The sequence below is a fragment of the Natator depressus genome, chromosome 6 (assembly GCF_965152275.1).
Source record: "Natator depressus isolate rNatDep1 chromosome 6, rNatDep2.hap1, whole genome shotgun sequence".
Classification (NCBI taxonomy): domain Eukaryota; kingdom Metazoa; phylum Chordata; order Testudines; family Cheloniidae; genus Natator; species Natator depressus.
In genome coordinates this window covers 63,850,264-63,871,715 of record NC_134239.1, presented here as the reverse complement: position 1 = coordinate 63,871,715, position 21,452 = coordinate 63,850,264, and the positions used below count along the sequence as shown (strand labels likewise).

Here is a 21,452-nt window from a genome sequence, read left to right as displayed (position 1 = left end):
GGGCTATGCCAGCCCTTACTTTGCCTTGCAGATTAACAGTAGATGCTCTCTGGTCCCTGAGGCCCTTTGAAGCATTCCCCTGCAGTGTTCAGTTGCTTATCCATCGAATACTCTTAGTAATGCCAGATATGCTGTCCCTAAGAGAACAGTACACACCAGCTTGTATGATTCAACTCAGGATCAATACCTTGTACAATACCACAGCACTGAGATATATCTATAGTGAAAACAAGAATAAGTTTCTTGTCAAGAGAGAGTAAGTTAAGGATAATGGAAGCAGAAGGTTTACATATAAAACAAAATACACAATTTCTAGAGACTAGTCTAAATGTAACAAGCTAACCTCTTGTCTAGAGTAGGCTTACCTCCCCCAATGCTTTCTGCAGCATTTCCAGCCGAGGCTGGTTTTGATCCCGTTTTCATGAGTGTAAACAGTGTTCGTTTACTTCATAGATGCAAGATAATGAGGTGCTTTCCTTGTCCCTCAGCTAGTCCAGTAAACCTTTTGAAGTGCACCCCCAGATAAGACTCTTTTTTTTTTTTTTTTCCCCCCCTGCCGTTCAGCTCTTCCTGATAAATTGCCCAATCCTTCATCTGCATGAAGGTGACTGTGAATGAGACAACACTCAATTTACATTTCAACAGATAGATGGGTAAACATATCTGGTCTGGAAAGAAACCAGTTTTTCACTTTTGCCTGGAATTAACACTTTGATGCAAACTATAAGAACACATTTCCAGTATCTAGTAGCAATACATACATGTTACAGTCATAGTCATAATCAGCGTGACACCAGCTTTTAGTGTAAACCTCACATGATATTCTTTATGGATAAATACTTTGGAAGTGGTGTGCTGTGCGTCGTGAGTTTCAGGTCTGTTAGGAACTGCTGTTACAGAACAGTAAACCCTTTGCAGCTGGTACCCAGTGGGCCTCTGTGTCACATGTAGGCGGTGGTGTAAAAGGAGTGGAGTGATCTACTGCTTTGATTACATGTTTCTCTTGTGTACATTCATTTCTCATGTGCTTGAGGAAAGTGGCAGAGGGATGGGCTGAGTAAGGATTACCTGAGTAAGGTGTGTTTGGGAAGGGAAGCAAAGCGCATGCTCATAAGAAAAGGGATGCACTCTGTGACCACATGTAATTGGCTCTTCTCCTTTTATTTCTCTTACTAGTGCCAAATCAGTCCCACACCAATGGTAGTGACCTGTGCTAGGAATATCTTTTGTGAAAGGGTACCTGTAACACTTTCAGCAGTTATATATTAACTGCTGCTTTGATTCCAGAATAGTGTTGGCGGTGAATAGGTGCAAGGCCTTTGTGAAAGGTATGACCTTTCCAGCATACATATTTTCCTGCCTTGGTTCAGTACTACTCAGCTTCATTTTATATAGCAGCTTTCATGAAAACTACATCACTAATTCCTTTATGGAAAAGTCAATAAATGGGAGCATGAAAGGATATTTAGAGAGATTTTTTGGTACTATGCCAGATTTCGTAGGATGAGGATTTTTGTATGGTGGTAGTTCTATTTTTGAGGGAGTTAAAGCCTTCAGCATAATTACTGTTTTGGAAATGGATCAGTTGTTGAAGATATTGTGATTTCATTCAGACTTTATCCACCACTTGACCGGAGAGTCCTGTTTTCTTCAGGGCCGAGCATTTCTCTTTCCTAAAGTTTTACATGCACATCTAATCTTTGGTGGTAGCTTTTGGAAAAATGCATTGCTCCAGTGGTTTAATGCATTGCTCCAGTGGCTCTCCCCCCCCTCCCCCCCCCGAGAATAAAAGTAACTTCCCATAACAGACTGGGAGTCAGAAACCCTGACTTCTGTTTTCAACTCTGTCATGTTGTCAGCTGAGCAAATCTCTCTACCTCAGTGTACCCATTTATAGGAAAGCATGTGATGCTTAACTGGCTGGTTGTAAATCTCTGCTTTGAGACTCTCTAATGGAAGGACTAATATAACAGCAAAACCTCCGTAATCAGATTTAAAGAATAAATCAATCACCACCTGTTACTTAAGAAAGTTGTGATTACTTTTGATGCCAAAGAGGTGTGTGGCTGCACTTTCTTTCATTTACTTAGCAGTGTCAGTCCTGGTGTGTGTGTACTAGTGTCGAACATCATGATAGTCTTGCAGTCTGACTCTGGCACAACTGCTTGTAGACTCCCTCCTCAGGCCCTATGCTACCAGCACTCCCAGCTACCTTTTGAGACACCACTGACTTCCTGAGGAAACTACAATCCATCGGTGATCTTCCTGATAACACCATCCTGGCCACTATGGATGTAGAAGCCCTCTACACCAACATTCCACACGAAGATGGACTACAAGCCGTCAAGAACACTATCCCCGATAATGTCACGGCAAACCTGGTGGCTGAACTTTGTGACTTTGTCCTCACCCATAACTATTTTTACATTTGGGGACAATGTATACCTTCAAATCAGCGGCACTGCTATGGGTACCCGCATGGCCCCACAGTATGCCAACATTTTTATGGCTGACTTAGAACAACGCTTCCTCAGCTCTCTTCCCCTAACACCCCTACTCTACTTGCGCTATATTGATGACATCTTCATCATCTGGACCCATGGAAAAGAAGCCCTTGAGGAATTCCACCATGATTTCAACAATTCCCATCCCACCATCAACCTCAGGCTGGACCAGTCCACTCAAGAGATCCACTTCCTGGACACTACAGTGCTAATAAACGATGGTCACATAACCACCACCCTATACCGGAAACCTACTGACCGCTATTCCTACCTACATGCCTCCAGCTTTCACCCTGACCACACCACACAATCCATTGTCTACAGCCAAGCTCTGCGATACAACCGCATTTGCTCCAACCCCTCAGACAGAGACAAACACCTACAAGATCTCTATCAAGCATTCTTACAACTACAATACCCACCTGCAGAAGTGAAGAAACAGATTGATAGAGCCAGAAGAGTTCCCAGAAGTCACCTACTACAAAGAAAATAACAGAACGCCACTAGCCGTCACCTTCAGCCCCCAACTAAAACCCCTCCAACACATTATTAAGGATCTACAACCTATCCTGAAGGATGACCCAACACACTCACAAATCTTGGGAGACAGGCCAGTCCTTGCCTACAGACAGCCCCCCAAACCTGAAGCAAATACTCACCAGCAACCACATACCACACAACAGAACCATTAACCCAGGAACCTATCCTTGCAACAAAGCCCGTTGCCAACTGTGCCCACATATCTATTCAGGGGACACCATCACAGGGCCTAATAACATCAGCCACACTATCAGAGGCTCGTTCACCTGCACATCTACCAATGTGATATATGCCATCATGTGCCAGCAATGCCCCTCTGCCATGTACATTGGTCAAACTGGACAGTCTCTACGTAAAAGAATAAATGGACACAAATCAGATGTCAAGAATTATAACATTCATAAACCAGTTGGAGAACACTTCAATCTCTCTGGTCACGCGCTTACAGACATGAAAGTTGCGATATTACAACAAAAAAACTTCAAATCCAGACTCCAGCGAGAGACTGTTGAATTGGAATTCATTTGCAAATTTGATACAATTAACTTAGGTTACCTTGCATAATGACTTAGCCACTCCCAGTCTCTATTCAAGCCTATTTCCCCTTGTTTTTTCCTACCCCTCCCCAGACGTTTTTGTTAAACCCTGGATTTGTGCTGCAAATGCCCCACCTTGATTATCATACACATTGTAAGGAGAGTGATCACTTTAGATAAGCTATTACCAGCAGGAGAGTGGGGTGGCGGGAGGTATTTTTTCATGCTTTGTGTGTATAAAAAGATCTTCTACACTTTCCACAGTATGCATCCGATGAAGTGAGCTGTAGCTCACGAAAGCTTATGCTCAAATAAATTGGTTAGTCTCTAAGGTGCCACAAGTACTCCTTTTCTTTTTGCGAATACAGACTAACACAGCTGTGACTCTGAAACCTGCTAAAGTAAAGTAATAGTAACAGATTCACTTTTCAAGTGCAGCAGTTTTTAATTCATTATGAATTACCTTTCCAGACAAACATATTGCCTTCCCTGGCAGCTGTGTACCTTGCTTTTTACTGATGTTAAATCAGCTTCATTTCAGAAACAATAATTTGTGCCTTTTGTTTTTGTCTGAAGGTCACCTTCCTATGGCATATCTGGTGTCTCATCAGTCTGGTTATCTGGTGGAATCTGCTGTTTGTTTGTTTTTGCTTTGAATCCTACTTACATATATTCCCTTCACACACCATCACCTTACCATACAACTGCTACTTTTGACCAATTTAAATAATAAAATCCTAAATCAGAGAATTTAGAGATGGAAGAGGTCTATTAGGTGATTCAGACCATTCCCTGTGGTCATAGCAGGATTGTTTTTTAAATTCTCCACTTGGCTTTTTAAATCAAACAAAGGGTCTTCTGTTTCTGTTGAAAAACCATTTTACAGTCTGGTAGATCTCGCTTATTATTTAGATTTACAGCGGCTCTTAGAGGACCTAAGCAGGGATCAGGGCTCCATTCTGCTAGGTGCTATCAGATATGTCATGAAGATGATTCAGAGGTTGAGCTCTCTGGGACAGGTTTATGAGAAGTCTCAACAGGTGGATGAAACAAGCAAATGGAGAGGGGATGGAAGAAGCATTAGTTAACAGTAAAATAAGCATGATTTTGCAAAATCAGCAGTAGTCTTGACTCAGCTGCCTAGTTGTTGTCATCTGGCTGTGTTCTGTAGGCATAATGGTGGAGGTGAGTCTGAAGGAGGGGTTTGAAGAAGAATTTTTTTTTTTTAATGCTTTCCTCTTCACCCTTCCTCCCCCAAGCCCAAAAGTCTGTAGCTTTGTCTATGAATAAAGGACAAAATGGAAGAAGGCACAAAGATATATGTGAAAGAAGTGAACTGTCTAGAAAGGCTGAATTCATTGGCAGGGCAAAGGCAGCATTCAATGGCCAAATTAGATGGGGCAGATCTAACCAGGGCCGTCCCTATCCATATGCGAAATACGCAGCTGCATAGGGCATCAGGAAATTTTGGGGGCACCAAATTTCCTGGTGCCCTACGCAGCTGTGTGCTGCTCCAGCCCCTGCTCTGCCTCTTCCCCATGGCCTCCGCCCCTTCTCCGCCCCAGCCCTGCCTCCGCTCCACCTCTTCCTGCCCCAGCCCCGCCCCCACTCCCACTCCCCTGAGGACTGCAGCAGGGGTTGGCCCTGCCCTGCACTCACCAGGCGGCAGAAAGTGGAGCAACCCAGCCCCAACCAGCTCCACTCCGCCAGCTCATGCTGGGGGGACAGGGAGGAAACCGCCCCCCAAGCCTGCTCTTGCTCCCCCCCATGGAGGCCGGCCTCGGCCCCCACCCCCACAGGTGGGGGGCTGCGTAGGGCATCGAAATGGCTAGGGACGGCCCTGGCTCTAACCCAGGGAAACGCTTCCTGATATTTACCCAGTTTTACCAACTCTTACAAGTTTATCGTAAGTCTTGTGATATTCATTTTAAAGTCCCAGCTCCTGAAGTCAATTATTTTTGTTTTGTTTTAATGAAAGTTTTTTAGCCTTCCTGGTTGGGGAGGAAAAACTTGAAAATGAGACTTAAATGAACACTACAAGAACCAGAAAGCAAACCCTCCCCCCCACTCCCTCAGATTTTATAAATATAAAATTTAACCTCATGATTTTTAAACATATTTTGTTTTTGGTGGGGTGAGGGGGGCACATGTTTGGTTTTGTTTTTTTTTTAAATGTTTGAGATTGGCAGTACTGTTTTACCCTAAATTTCTCCAAGCTTTATCCAGTCTGGGAGGAAGTAGTATATTGTGCTTATGTGGGGTTAATTTTTATACGGGAAGACAGACCTGGAAGCTTAATTTTGCCCAAACTTGTTTTTTCACTCTCCAAACAAAGACTCCCAATTTCCTGTGAAGGATTCTGGGTAGTATCATCCTACAGGAATTACCTGTACAAAGTATTGCTATGATTAGAAATACTACAGGGCCTTCAGAACATTGTGCACATACTATTAAATTATATTAGAATTCTTAGGAACATCTTGTATGTGTAGATTAATTTTACTGTATGCGCTGCTGGGCTATTTTCACCTCCCTTTTTTATGTTTCACAGGCATTAAGAGACCACAGAACTCGGGGTGGGGGGAATACCAAAGTAACCAACCTCAGTAGCTTAACTTCAAAAAGGGGAACTACACAAAAATGAGGAAGTTCATTAAACGGAAATTTAAAAGGAACAGTCACAAGAGTGAAACACTTGCAAGCTGCATAGAAATTGCTTAAAAACACTGTAGTAGAGGCTCAAACTAAATGTATACCCCAAATTTTAAAAAGTCCGAAAAATGCTACCATGGCTAAACAGAGTAAGAGGCAGTTAGACAAAAAGACATCCATTAAAAATAGGAAATCAGATCCTACTGAGGAAAATAGAAAGTAGCATAAACTCTGCCAAGTTAAGTGTACAGGTATAATTAGGCAGGCCAAAAAAGAATTTGAAGAGCAACTAGCAAAAGACTCAAAAACTAAGTACATCATAAGCAGGAAGCCTGCCAATCAGTGGGGTCCCTGGAGGTTTGAAGTACTTAAGGAGCACTCAAGGAAGATAAGGCCCTTTACAGAGAAGATAAATGAATTCTTTGCATTGCTGTTCACTGCAGAGGATGTGAGTGAGAGATTTCCACAGCTGAGACGTTCTTTTTAGGTAGCAAATCTCAGGAACTATCCCGCATTGGGGTGTCAGTACAGGAGGTTTTGGAAGAAATTGGTTAAACTAAACAGTAATAATTCACCAGGACCAGATGGTATTCACCCAAGACTGCTGAAGGAACTCTGATATGAAATTGCAGAACTACTAATTGTAGTCTGTAACCTATTGCTTAAATCAGTCCCTGTACCAGATAACTGGAGGACAGCTAATGTAATGCCTATTTTTAAAAAAAAGGCTCCAGGGGCAATCCTGGCAATTACAGGCTGTTTAAGCCTAACTTGATCATCAGGCAAATTAATTCCATTTTTTACTATAGTTGCAATGATCAGACACTGATGACCATATGTTGAGGAAGAGCCAACCTGGCTTTTATAAAGGGAAATTATGCCTCACCAATCTACTAGAATTCTTTGAGGCTGTCAACAAACATGGACAAATGTGATCCAGTGGATGTAGCTTTCTTGGACTTTCAGAAAGCATTTGACAAGGTCCCACACCAGAGGCTCTTAAGTCAAGTAAGCAGTCATGGGATAAGAGGGAAGGTCCTCTCATGGATCAATAACTGGTAACAAAGGTAACAAAAGGTAGGAATAAATGGTCGGCTCTCAGAATGGAGAGAGGTAAATAGCGGGGTCCCCCAAAGCTCTGTACTGGGACCAGTGCTGTTCCACCTATTCATACATGATCTGGAAAAAGGGGTAAAGAGTGAGGTGGTAAAGTTCGCAGCTGCAAACAAAACTACTCAAGATAGTTAAGTTCAAAGTTGATTGTGAAGAGTTACAAAGGGATCTCACAAAACTGGGTGACTGGGCACCCAAATAGCAGATGAAATTCAGTGCTGAAAAATGTGAAGTAATACACATTGGGGAAAAGTCATCTCAATTATATATTCAAAATGATGGGGCCTAAATTAGCTGTTACCACTCAGGAAAGAGATCTTGGAGTCATTATGGATAATTCTCTGAAAACATCTGCTCAATGTGCAACAGCAGTGAAAAAAGCAAACTGTTAGCACCATGAAAAAAAGGGATCGATAATAAGGGGGGAAAATATCATAATGCTACTATCTAAATCTATTGTATGCCCTCACCTGGAATATTGCATGCAGGTCTGGTCGCCCCATCTCAAAAAAATATATTAGAATTAGGAAACATTTACAGAGAAAGGCAAAAAAAAAAAAAATTAGGGGACAGGATCAGCTTCCATATGAGCAGAGATTTAAAACACTGGGACTTTTAGAAAAGAGACAACTACGGTGGGGAGGCTAGATTTGTGAAATCATGAATGATGTGGAGAAAGTAAATAAGAAAGTGTTTACCCCTTCATATAACACAAGAACCAGGGGTTACCCAATGAAATTAATAGCAGGCTTAAAACAAACATAAGGATGTACTTCTTCACACTACTCAGTCATCCTGTGACACTTGTTACAAGGGCATGTTGCGAAGGCCAAAAGTATAGCTGTTTTAAAAAAAAAAAAAAAAAAAAAAAAAAACCTAGATAAGTTCATTAAAGATAGGTCCATCAGTGGCTATTAGCCAAGACGGTCAGGGACGCAACCCCATGCTCTCGGCGTCCCTAAACCTTTGGCTGCCAGAAGCTGGGACTGGACAACAGAGTATATAGATCACTTGATAATTGCCCTGTTTTAGTTATGCCCTCTGAAGCATCTGGTACCGGCCACTGAGTACTGGGCTAGATGAACCACTGGTCTGACTCAGTATGGCCATGCTTATGTTTTCAAAGCAGGTTAGATGTATAGCAGGTTTGTTTTGGCTTTGTAAATAAAGTAGAGAAGTCCACTGGTCTCAAAAGCTAAGACTGTCGTCTTGTTTTCTTCTATACCATCAATATTTTCAGTCCCTGTAGGGGGTGATCCATAATAAACAAGAACTTCCTGTTTTGTGTATTGAAAACAACCTTCTTTCAAAGCTTAGCTGATCTGTTAAAAACTTCTTCTCTGTTTTCCCAGGCTTAAATTCTTTTTGCCAGGTTTTATCCCATTACAAATTCTTTTTTTGGACTGTTAGAAGTACCTCAGTTTAGTGGTTACAGAGATGCTGACAAACCTGATGGCATGTGATCATGTGTATTAGACATTTTGTTTTCATATTAGTTACGAGCATTCAATTTGTTTTTTTTCCTTTTAAGGTCAATCTTCTTTATTACATTATATTGTAAACAACCCTGCTTGGGATTATCAACACTTTCTCTCCCTTCCTTCCTTCCTTTCCTCCCCCACAAATGACTCTCATTTCCTAAAGACATTGACTGTAATCCATTTTGTTGTGTAACATTTGTTGCTTATCAAAAGGAATGTGTATTGAATGGCTCCGCTAATGCTATCCTGGTGCACTTTTTGTTTTAAACTTCCCCCAAGGTCCTATGCTGTTCTCTGTGTATCAGTGGCTACTAAGTGTGGCAAAGCTAACTTTATGAAGAACTCAGGCAAGCTTATGCTGACCCACCAAATGTCCATCTTTCAAAAAAAAAAAATGGCATGTTTATTTAAACAGCACTTTTTTAAAAAGCAAATTTTTTGTTTCAGGCATAAGTGGTTCTCTTTCTCCCCCCCCCCACCCCCCCCACCCCTTTCCCTGGAAAGGAAGCCTTGAGCTGATGCAAATACTGGCTGTTGTGGTTCTCCCCTCTTTCCACCCCTTCCCCCCCCCCCCAGCTTCCAGCAAAAATTGATTTATTTGCACTAATGGTGCTGATCTTGGATTGACAGCCTAATATTGTTCATCTGAGCTCCATGTTTGGTTAACACATGAGTGCTGCCCATACACAGTGCGTCCAGTTATGGCAATGACCATATTGTACATAACTCTGTCATTCTCTCCTTCACCCTGCCCCCAATGCCAGTATATATGTGTTAGGACTTAGATTTAGTCTATAGACAGAACATTTTTCTCTTAATTCTACAAAACCCACTACCACCACCAAAAAAACCTCAAGTGTATGTTTGTCGTTGACTGTTGTTTCCAGAGCTGTGCAGCAATGCCAGCATTCCAAATCTGGTTCACCCAGCTGGCAGTGGAAGCAGACAAAATGCCAGGATAGTTCTGAATGAGTGAGTGAAGAGGGTGATACTTATGGCAGAAAGTGAGTGTTCCCTTGCTCACTCAGACATGCTCCATCAGTGGTTGCTCTGGTTGTGCTTGGTATTACCATGACAGATGATGATCTCTGAGAGTTGACTTTAGGTATCTTGTTACTGGTGATGGCCTTCATCTCTCTGAGGGATATTTGTTGGTTCTACCTGGTTATACTAATAACACTTCCTGCAAGAGGATGCCACCTCTGAGAACTACTCTGTGAAGGAAAGTTGTGAGGGAGTATAAGTGATGGGGGGGAAGGGAGGAGGAGAAAGCAGTCTTAAAATGAGCCAAAACCTGTACTGATTGAATACCTCAATTTCATATCAGGGAAGTGACACCTCTTCACTGAGTACAAGTGACTAAAGTTTTATGTTCCTATTACTTGGTGGCTCACACAGGGGAAGAATAAAAAGCCCCATGAGCATATATTGTCATCTGTTCATTGGGGAGAGACTTTTGTCTTCTCTTCTAGCTACAGAGAAGGTGACATGATAAAAAACAAGTGAGGGAAATTCAGAATGGCCATACTCTTTCCTCCCACCCCCGACAACAGCGATGATAACCTCAAAAAATCCTCTCTAAGATTTCCTTTCTGAAATGTGACGCTAAAACACTGATATCTCTCACTAACTCTAGGGCAAATGTAACAGTATACAAGTAAAAACAGATTCCCCCCCCCCCCAACTGCCAGTCCTGCAAACTCACCCCAGAGTTTGTGAGGCAAGTTGTGTTTTGTTTTTTTTTTCAATATCCCTGTCACCTGTAGTAAAGGTTCTAGGGTGCCCCGCTGTCTCAGTGGATTTGCACAGGTGTAAGTGTTTGGAATTTAGTGAACAACATAGTTGAGATGCGATTGTATTCCAACTTGTGCATTACTCTTTTTTTCATTGTGTTGGCTTTTCAAGATTAAAAACAGTGACAACTTTTATTTTTAGTCACTAAATAAAATAGCTAAGAATCTGATTTATTGAGTAAGAAGATGCTATTCTTATAGTCACTTTTCAAAGTTGAAATGAACTTCAGATGGTGGATTTCTCAGTTCCTTTGTCCAGACTCAGCAGAGAATTAGGTGGGCATTAAAAGCTACCCAAATTCCCACCGAGATCTATTCTGAGAGCTACTTAATAGTTAAGCATCGCTTGGTGAGCAGATATTTGGTAGGCTCACGCTGATGGTGGGTTGTAAAGCTTGACTTAGTACAGTGAAGTTGGAGGCAATCCCTACCGCATTGCTAATTTCACTTAAAAGAATTGCCAGTCTAATGGACGTAATTTGTGGGAAGTAGGCTTGAATCTATAGTTGAGGCTGCAAGGAGTGCCGCACAGCTTCTCTAGATCCATTCACTTACCTAGCTATGGTTTGTACCCTGTTATGTTCGTTTTCCCCCCTTAAGCCCCTGTGTATAGCAAAAAATGCAGTCCTGTCTGAAGTCTGCAGATGCATTTTCCTCACTTTCCCATATGCCCCCAAGCCAAATGTAATACAGGTTTGTGGACCAAACAGTATGCAGTATTCGATTCAGAAAGCCTACTTGGCATCTGCTTCTACAGGACTGAATTACTATTTCTAAATCTGGTGGCTATTGCGATTTGGCTAGATCTACTCCTGCTGGCTAAATGTTTAAAGTTTGTGGGGGAGGGAGCTGTGTTTTGAAAACTATTTTAAAACAAATGTTCCATCTCCTAGCGCACAGAGGGTTTAATGTTTGTCCAACTCCTTTGAATACATTCATGGCTGCAGCTTCTCTTGCTGTATTTGGTAGTCCATTTTACCCATTAATTATCTTTTGCATATGTAAAACATGTCAAAGTGTTGTGTATGTGATGGCTACTATTTTGTTTTGTATTGCAAATGTATCCTTGTGGGACTGGGCATTGGGGGCACCTTATGGTACAAGTTCAGATGATACAAGGGAAAATTCTAATCTCCCAACATCAAAGTTTTAAAAGAAGACTTGTACCTATTTTGTTCAGCCCAACAATCTAAGTCTGAGAAGCAAGAGCTCTTTTATCTTGAATTAGAAACTTTCAATATGCATTTATGAGCTTTCTTCAGGGGGCAGCCATAATACTGAAAAGTGAGATTATTGGGAGACATGTTAGTCACCAGGTAGTTAAGATTGTAACTAGCTTTGCACTATAAACTAGACCACCTGAAGTGTGTGTGTGTGTGCGTGCGCACGCGCTTTTCTACCAGAAGAAACTTTTAACTGGGGAAAGTTTTGTGGGTGATTAGTCAGATTATTAGCACTAAAGATGTGCTATGTACTTCACAACTGATGGAGAAAGACACTATCCCTGCCCCAAAACCTAAAAGTGACAATTATGACAGTTTTTGAAAAACCAAACATTTTTACCTTTTTGCCACATAATAACTTTAAAATAGTTTAGACCTAGAAATTCCAAACTTGGTTTATTGTACTTTCCCCTCTTTCCCCCCTCCCCCCGATGTCGCCTTTTACTGTCTTGGGAAGGTTCTAGTAGGTTTGGAGTTGCCCAATAAGTTTGGGCCAAGGCTATGCAAAATCTTTAGGAGCTTATATCATCCACATATTGAGCACTATTTAGAAAGTTGACAATTGAATCAAAAAGTATGCAAGATTTTAGATGTCACTACCTACTCCCTGCTATGATGTACACCTCAGATGCTTCCTTAGCCATCAGACCCTCTTCTTCACCCTTCCCTATGTGAGTCTTCTATTAAATTTCTCCTCTTACCATGTATACTCCTGTCCTTCCCCATCAAACTTTCTATATACAATTATCAAACATGGTCCCCATTCTGCTATAAAGCACCAACTCCCTTCTGCCATCTCTGCTTTTACCTCTTCTTCCCCCTCCCCCCACCCCCAATTTACTCCCCAACCACCTGCTGCTTGGCTTCGTGGAATAGTACAGGGAGTGTGCCGTGTAATCTAATTAAATCACCCTTGTAGTGGGGAGTTGGAGAGCAAAGAGTCCAATGCAGGCATGTCCTGGCAGGAAGACAGAAAACAAAATGTCAGGTAATTGGTGACAGAAAACAAAATGTCAGGTAATAGGACTTTTGAAAAATGCCTCTAGTTTCTTCAAGGAAATCCAGCTCTGACCACTGAGAGGAAAAAACTGAGCCCATTTTAAGTACATTAATAGATTCTTCTTGACTCTAACTAAAGAGCAAGCATCTGTTCAGTTTTACAGTATATGTCATGAAACAAGACATGCTTAAACCTTTGTGGAATGCAGATTCCCTTCCATGGGGAGTGACTCACTTTTATAAAAGCCTTGGGAAGAGAACTATATCTGAAAATATGATGCATTAAAACCTATGAGTCAACTTCCTCTGAAAATGTTACATCTGCACGCACATGCCTGTTAGCTACTGAAGGTGGACAGATCATCTGGTGGGGACTCCCCCAAACCCATGAACCAAAAGGTCCATCTCAGATGTTGTGGTAGGAGTCATTAAATCCCTTTAAACCAGACACAGAGCAAACAAAAGATTTTCCCCATCCATAGAGTGAATATGCATTTGGAAGCACAAAGGAACCCAAGCCTCAAACCAAGTTTCTATTATCCTGGGCACCTGTGGGAGACAAAGATCTTGGTTTTCCTATAAAGAAGAATCTTTAGGGTCTGGGGACACACAACACTCAGTTTTGTCTTGGACACGTGACCAAGAGCTGACATAAGTACACTGGTTGTGATCAGCGTGCTGGGTGAGGCTATGGACTTCTACCGTGTAAGAATTTTAGGCAATCGTGTCATATGGAATATAAACTTTGCCTACTTAGCAGTATTTGTAGGTGACATGTTTGAGATTGGCTAACTCTTATCTTATGCTTTTTCATAATAACTTAATATTAAAGTAGTCTTTTATTTAAGATGCCTGGAGCTGATTGTCCCCACTAGCATTACCTGATGTGCTGTAGAGATGGAAACTGTAAATGGAAGCTGGAATGAGGGAATGGTCTGATCATCTACTTGTGGATAAAGAGCTGCAGCCTCCATCCTCCATCAACATGATAGCAAAAAGGGATTAGCCCACAATAGTTAGGGCACCGGATGAACCAAAAGATCTGAGTGCTGGCAGGGTTAGTCAAAAATGCAAATAGCCCAACCCTACAACAACAGTGGGTTGGTTTTTTAACAATTGTAATCACCTGTGTCTTAGAATTTGTCCCCATGCAGGGAATTCTATCTGCTGCACGTGGTGGGAGGGTAGAGAATAAAATCTCTGTCAATTAAGCAAACCGCACTAGCCTCTATCTCCAGACACCTTTCTAAACTGAGCACTTTTGATAGCTTGTCATTCAAGCTTTGAATCAAATTTGCTTGGGAATGGGTGCTTTGAATGTTCTTTTGCAGAAATGGGGCAGAGAGAGACTTTATTCAGATGTATAAAATTGTTTATATGGCAGCATAATGAAAATGACGACACCTGGAGCAAAGATCATTCTGCAGAATTTCCTCTTCTCTTTAAAACTCTGATAACCTACACTGGGAGATCACATATGTATTTTAAAAAGTGAAACACAGTTGATGCTCTTATATAAACTTTAAATCTCAGGCAGCCTGCCTGACTTGTTCTCTCTCCCCTTTCCTAGTTCACTGCTCCGCTATGGTGGAAATCTGTCCCTTCAAAGTGCCATGAGTGTCCGATTCAACAGCAATGGTACCCAGCTGCTGGCACTGCGTCGGCGTCTTCCACCAGTGCTCTACGATATCCACTCCCGACTGCCTGTCTTCCAGTTTGACAACCAAGGTTACTTCAACTCCTGTACCATGAAGAGCTGCTGTTTTGCAGGCGACCGTGACCAGGTAATGGGCAAGTGGTGCCCTCCCAAGCTCATGTGCTAATTACTCTGTGCAAAAGTAGAGGCTTTCATGAGCATTTGAAAACCACTTTAAGAGCCTTCTCTGATTTGGGGGATATTACTGAACCCAGAACACACGGGGAGGCGGGTGGCCTTAAGATTGTGTAGTATTGCAACAGGAAGAAATTAAGTGAAAACTAATGCACACCAAGGTGTATGGTAAATTCTACATCTGAATAAAGTAATCTAAAATTAGAAAATTAGCTCTCTGAAAGGCCCATTTGATCAGTTTTCAGACCTGTGTATTAGACAATATTGTCTAGGTCAGAAAAATAAACTTACTTTCATGTAATTATTATTATTTAAAGCCAGGAGAAACAGGCCTGTAAAATCAAACATTGTGGGTATTTAAAATTCTTCTTGCTCAACTTACATGTCAAATTTATTATTTTACAAGTAAAAACAAATTTTTACAACTACTGGAACCATAAAACCTGCCCAGCATGTGAGATTTCCCCTGATATCAATAATAAAGATTCTGGAATCAGAACATATGTTTCCTATGCAGGAGATAGAATAGAGTCTCTTGTAACTATAAGGGCTCAGGCATGAAAACATATTTTTGTTACTGAAGTAAGTGGATGTGCCTAAGAAGCACAGGGAGTAGGTATGTTTGTGCATTTCTAATCAGAGTCACAGAAGCAGTACTGAAGGCAATCTAAAAATTAGAGGAGTTTGCCCCAAGGAAACTTAAAAAGGGCAAAGAAATATATTGCAGAAGCAAATTAACCCTTTTTGGAAGCATGCCACTACTTATGGGTCCATAATGGAACAAACCTAAACATGACAGTAGCTTTTTCCTCTAGAGGTCAGAGTAGAACTACATGAGCTCTGTAGAAGATGTTTGCCTTCTCTCTGACTCAGGACCCAGATCGACCTTTAGCTTTTTAAACTTCATTACTTTATGGGAAGAGTGTGGGCATTCTTCACTGGGCCTGTTCTTTGCCTTTTGAAAAACCCGACAGATAGACAGGTTATCTGGATCAGTTAGGAAGCTGGTGTATAAGCGTTACATACAATATGGAATCTCTGAGCAATGGGGGATGCACTTCCTGATGAAACTTAGAGCAGGGAAGGAAAGAGGGAAGCTGAGACATAATATGGAACATCATCAAGAGACCATTGGGGCAGTCCTCCAAAATGGCAAACTTTTTTAGGGTGTTCACTGGAAACCTTTCACTGGTGGCAAAACATGTACATGTAACTTAATCTTTGGTGTGGGGAAGTCTGTTAACTGCAGAAATGTCAAGTATAACAGGGCATACTAATCATGTGTTTGCTTGTACCTAGTACACCAGTCAACCAAACTAAAGGAAAACTGCAATGACTTTTTTTTCACCACTGATTTAGAGGACTACAAAAATAATTAATTAGAATATGAAAGTTCAAGAAACTACACAGCAATAGTTAGAAGTAACTGGATACGTTTTAAAATATCCAGTGATAGGAATTGGACATGTAGGGGCTGTCACTTCCAACGATAGGGCTGTCACTTCCAACAGGAATTGCATCCTGGTGGGGCATATCTAGACATGAAGATAAGAGCTGGAACCTGCATCCAAATCCACAAGGGATACAGGACAAGAGACTTCTGCAGCTCTTTGTAAAGCAAATTCTGTACTTTGGCGGGTGTGTTGGAGTTCTTTGTTTTTGTTTCTTTGTGTGATGTGTCCAGTCATGAAACCCAGAAAAATTACAGAATTTACAGAAAAAGAGCTTGGAAATTTGCTCCCATCTGTTTATCTTCGAGTGTTATGCTGCATCCCATTACTGTAGTATCTGAGGGTTGTTTTGGAAGTAGGAAGATGGGAGGAAGGGTTTGGAAATAAAAGGGATGTTCAATTTGTGAGTGTCGCTTAAGATAGGCTTTCTCTGGCTGCAGCTCTCATTTCTTGTCTCCTGGTATGTGCTAAGCAGACTATGTATGATTCAGTCCTCGTTTTAATTTTATGTTCAAGACATCTTAAGGAAGTAACTCAAGATTTAATATTTTACATTGGACCTAGTGATTAATACTTTATATTCTATTCTAATTTTCAATTAAAAATATGGAGTTTTATATAAAAGTTGAGACCACCTGACAGAGTTCTATTTGATTTAAAAGTTATACTCCTAAATGGAAAACATGTGGTTACCAAAGGCATACCTCAATAGGGCGTGGGATGGGGGCAGAAGTGAAAGTAAGCTGGTACGCCCTGGTACAGCATACCGGCACCGGCTTTCCCAGACGGCAATTTAAAGCCCTGGGGTAGCAGCAGCGGGGCTCCGGTGGGGATTTAAAGGGCCCCGGAGCTCCAGCCACCGCTACCGCCCCGGCCCTTTAAATCCCCTCCGGAGCCCTGCTGCCGAAGCCCTCAGGTAGTGGCGGTGGGGCTCCGGAGGGGATTTAAAGGGCCGGGGTAGTAGTGGCAGCTGGAGCCCTTTAAATCCCAGACGGAGCCCGGCTGCCGCTACCCCAGGGCTCGGGCAGCAGGGCTCAGGCGGGGATTTAAAGGTCTCGGGGCTCCGGCAACCGCTACCACAGCGGAGCCCCAGGCCCTTTAAAGCTCTGCCAGAGCCCCGGGGTAGCGGTGGCAGCCGGGAGTCCCCAGGGCTCCTCAGTGATTTAAAGGGCCCCGGGCTCCACTGCAGTAGTGGCAGCTGGAGCCCTGGGCCCTTTAAATTGCCCCCGAACCCCAGGGCTCCCAGCCGCCTCTGCAGCTGGTAGCTCAGGGGTGATTTAAAGGGCCCAGGGCTCCCAGCCGCCACTACCTCAGCTGGAGCCCCAGGCCCAAGATTTAAAGGGCCTGGGGATTTAAGGCCACGCCTCTTCCGGTTGAGGCCATGCCCCCTGCTCAGGACTCCGGTGAACTGGTAAGTCCTTTAACTTACTTTCACCCTTGGATGGGGGTTGTGTTGAGAGGGCTGTACTTGAGAAATGAGTGCTATCCACTAACTAGTGCAATACAGCAATGCACAGACAATCCAGGATGTTTTTGGAGAGTGTTGAGGACAACTTCCTGGTACATGTGTTGGAGGAACCAACTAGGGGCTGTGCTCCTCTTGACCTGCTGCTTACAAACAGGGAAGAATTGGTAGGGGGAAGTAGAAGTGGGTAGCAACCTAGGCAGCAGTGACAATGAGATGGTTGAGTTCAGGATCCTGACAAAAGGAAGAAAGGAGAGGGAGGAAGGGATAGGTCAGTGGTTTGAGCATTGGCCTGCTAAACCCAGGGTTGTGAGTTCAATCCTTGAGGGGGCCATTTAGAGATCTGGGGCAAAAATTGGGGTTTGGTCCTGCTTTGTGCAGGGGGTTGGACTAGATGACCGCCTGAGGTCTCTTCCAACCCTAATATTCTATGATTCATTTTATTTCGTCTTTGGGAGCTGGGGCAGGAAAGAGACCATTTTAAGGGGGTCTCAAAGATGAAGCATGAGGTACGGAACAAGTCATAAATATATTAGCAAATGATCATGCAAAACCAGGAGGAGGAGGAAAAGTAAATTTCCTGGATAGCAAATTTATTGCATGTTTAGAGCTGGGGGAAGAGGTAGATTTCCATGTCTTTGTCCCCCCCTTTATATTATTCGCTAGTTAGCTTAGTTTTACAGATATATTAGGCTGATAGCTGAATATAAAGGTTAATTCCCACTAGAGAGTATAAAATACACTTTTCATTGTACAGCAAAAGTCCTAAATAACCAACATTGCTAAGAATGTAGTTTTTGTTAACAGAACTTGTAGATGATTCTTTGTCCAGACAGTGATGAAGATTGAAACTGTTAGCGAGTTTTATGGCCATCAGTCTCTACAGGTGTTCTTGTGTTTATGTCTTTATAGGGTTTTGTGCTCTGGAATCCCCTCCCTCCCCCCCTTCCCCCCCGATAGACTCTGTTAACCATCCCGTGGAACAGGGATAGAAAATGCTTTAATATTTGTCATTGAGAATGGGAACCTGCTGTAAGTGATTTGCATGCAGGCAAATGGTATTAAAGCAAACCTGCTGCTAGTGAAATAGAAGCCTAATGTCGATGAGTTAGTATCATTGTTCTCTGAAGCTGTAAAAAGTGGAAATGTTCATTCTTTAGCCTCACTATGAAATTGCTGAACTAAAAATCATACAAAATATAAACTGAATCTCAATCATTAATGAAATTGAGAGAAATGTTATAAAAGTGCTTCAGGTTTGCATTCCTACTGGACTTACAGATATTTTGGGCACATAGGCTGTGACAAGAACATATCCCTTTTGTTGGGTACAGGTTAGCTAGCCGTGCTTCTTTCTATGTCCTTGGAAACAGGCCTTTGTGTTCCTATGAAAGCATCTGAATCATTCAAGTCTGAACACTAACATAACCATTATCCTTATGAACCTGTTGAAATAATAAACAGAATATGAAAGATTTTTCCCAGAAATGCCAGACCCTCAATTTAGTTTGCACCAAATATCTGCATTCTTTTTAGTTTTTTTTTTTTTTTTTTTTTTTTTTTTTTAATCAATCCATAATGAATTTCTATTTGTTTGGATTATAACTGATGATGATATTAGGGCCAGATTCTGCTACCCTTACTCATGTTGAGTGGTATATTACTCTTCTGCAAATACCTAGGTTCTTATGATGACTAAAGTCTGACTGAAAACTTTTATTATTTGGATCCACACAAAATTCTGCCCTTGTCCTAGTTATTAAATATGAATATACTGTTCATGTGCCACTTACTAAGAAGCCTCGCCTCTTCCTTTTACAGGAGCTCTGATCTTGATCAGTGAATAAACACGATATAGTGTCTTGTTTGCCTTAATTAGGAGCTCAACTCAGCCCAGCCTAGCTGCTCACACACCCATAGAAGAAAATAAGGGGTGTTGGGAAGGCAGACTGAATAGGCCCAACTTTGGCCTTAGTTACACCAATGCACCCTATCAACTTTAGAGGGACTGCCTGGGTTTAAATGAAGAGCACAATTTGTCCAAGTACATATACACTTAATGGAAGGTATTTGTATCTTCATGTTGGGCAGTGGTATAAAACCTGAAGATAGATAAACTTCCTGCTCATGATTCCCAGCTACAATATGTGGTGCAAATGAACAGAATGCCAATAACCAGCTTTTATTTCACACTATATATATTTTGAACCACTCCAGGGCCTGTGGTAGTAAAATACAGCTGGTTGTTGCTTGCTTCAATAAAAGGGTTAATTTGTATCCTGTGAATAGAACAAAAAGTGTCTTGAATCTATGGCATGCCCTCAGACATTACATCACCACTCAGCCTCTTCTGTTGACATTACACTGGAGGGGAGTTTCAGGAATGCACCACTTGCTGCACTGCAGACTGTTCAGACTCCCTATAAAGTTACAGCTTTCATTACGTTTAACTCTGCACACTAAACTCTGGTGATGGATAATATGATTTGTGCCCATCAGCTAATCAAAATATCAGCACTGCTCTCTCCCAAACAGGATTAGTTATATGGTTGCTAAGCCCCATAAATGGGGCGGGGGGGGGGGGGGAGGGTGTTGCCGTGGTATAGAAATCTAACTTTTGTTGTACTATCCTGCATTCATTCTAGTTAAAAGGACATTTTTCAGGCAGTGGTACTTATCAGTGTCTAATTCTTTAAAAATTAAAGGGGAGCTTTTCCTCTCTAAAGAGTACATGTATGCTTTTCCTGTGCAAAAGGATGCCGGAGTATGAATGATAGCTCATGGCAACTAATTTCTCTTGCAGTGTCAGGTCTTGAAATGTAAAGGACTCATGTGCAAATATGTTTTTGGGGGGGTTTTGGACAAGCTTACATAAAAAGGAATTTAGCGTCTTACTATATTTTACAGAGATAAAATTGGTGTCTGTCAGTTAGCTTGCTGAATGGCTGGTCATCTTTGATTCTTTTTTTAAAGAATGCAGTTGGAACTGAGCTTTGTATATAGAAGCTGAAGAAACCCAATTCCATAGCCAAACATCACTTTCAGTGTTTGTCTCTCCTTCCCCTCCTCCCATCCCATCCCAAAAGAGACTTCATGGGATCTGAGTTGCAGCAGAAGTGATAGAGAACACCCCCCTTTGATTCTGCTGACTCCCCCTCATCTCCCCCCAACCCTCCTGCCCTGTACATTTCTTCTCCCTCATTTCCTGAAGACCTTAGGAGAGCCTTAGTCCTCGGGACATTGAGGTCAGCACAAAAGGAGCTGTACTCCTTCACTCCTTTTAGGCTCTGCAGGCAAGGAGCCCTGATTTCATGCACTTTCAGAGGTTTGCAGAATTGGGGCTCCTTTTATGTGCACTTTAGGAAATCTGCAGTGTCAGGACTTCTCTCTTCAGGATGATGGGTGTGGTCTGGTCTATGCTTTTTTTTTTTAAAAAAAAAAAATTACCTGTTGCTAACAAAATAGGGGCCAGCGGATGGGTGCAGCTGAACTGGTACTGAATGCTGTTTAACTGCAAGTGTAGACAAGGACAAACTGTGTTCAGAACCAAGCTTAAAATATGCTCTTTTCTAGATGGATAGTGATAAGAAGGCTAGGAATTTTGTATTCTCATAATTAATAGAATTTTCTATTCAATGGGTTCAAGAGAGCAGGAAAAGCATGCAGGATGCCTGCAGCTATAGCAATGTTCAGAAATAGTCTACATCTACCCTTCTTCCTTTCCGCATGCATAGAAACTTCTTCTTTGTTTTCTTTGGGACGTAGTGGGAATATTTTCCTTGCTGCAGAAATATGCAATCATAGACTTTCAGTTACTTCTCCTGGTGATTTAAAAATTCAGTTTTACTATGCAGTGAGTTTGCA

At 42.0% G+C, this 21,452-nt stretch overlaps 1 protein-coding gene across 1 annotated transcript in view; it reads left to right on the top strand.

Annotated features, from left to right (window-relative positions):
- The window catches only part of DCAF5 (DDB1 and CUL4 associated factor 5), a 102,935-nt gene that overhangs the window by 46,749 nt on the left and 34,734 nt on the right, over positions 1–21,452 (top strand). Inside the window, exon 6 of the mRNA XM_074955539.1 lies at positions 14,412–14,625. Coding sequence (XP_074811640.1) covers positions 14,412–14,625 — 214 coding nt within the window. The remainder of the gene's footprint in view (positions 1–14,411; positions 14,626–21,452) is intronic.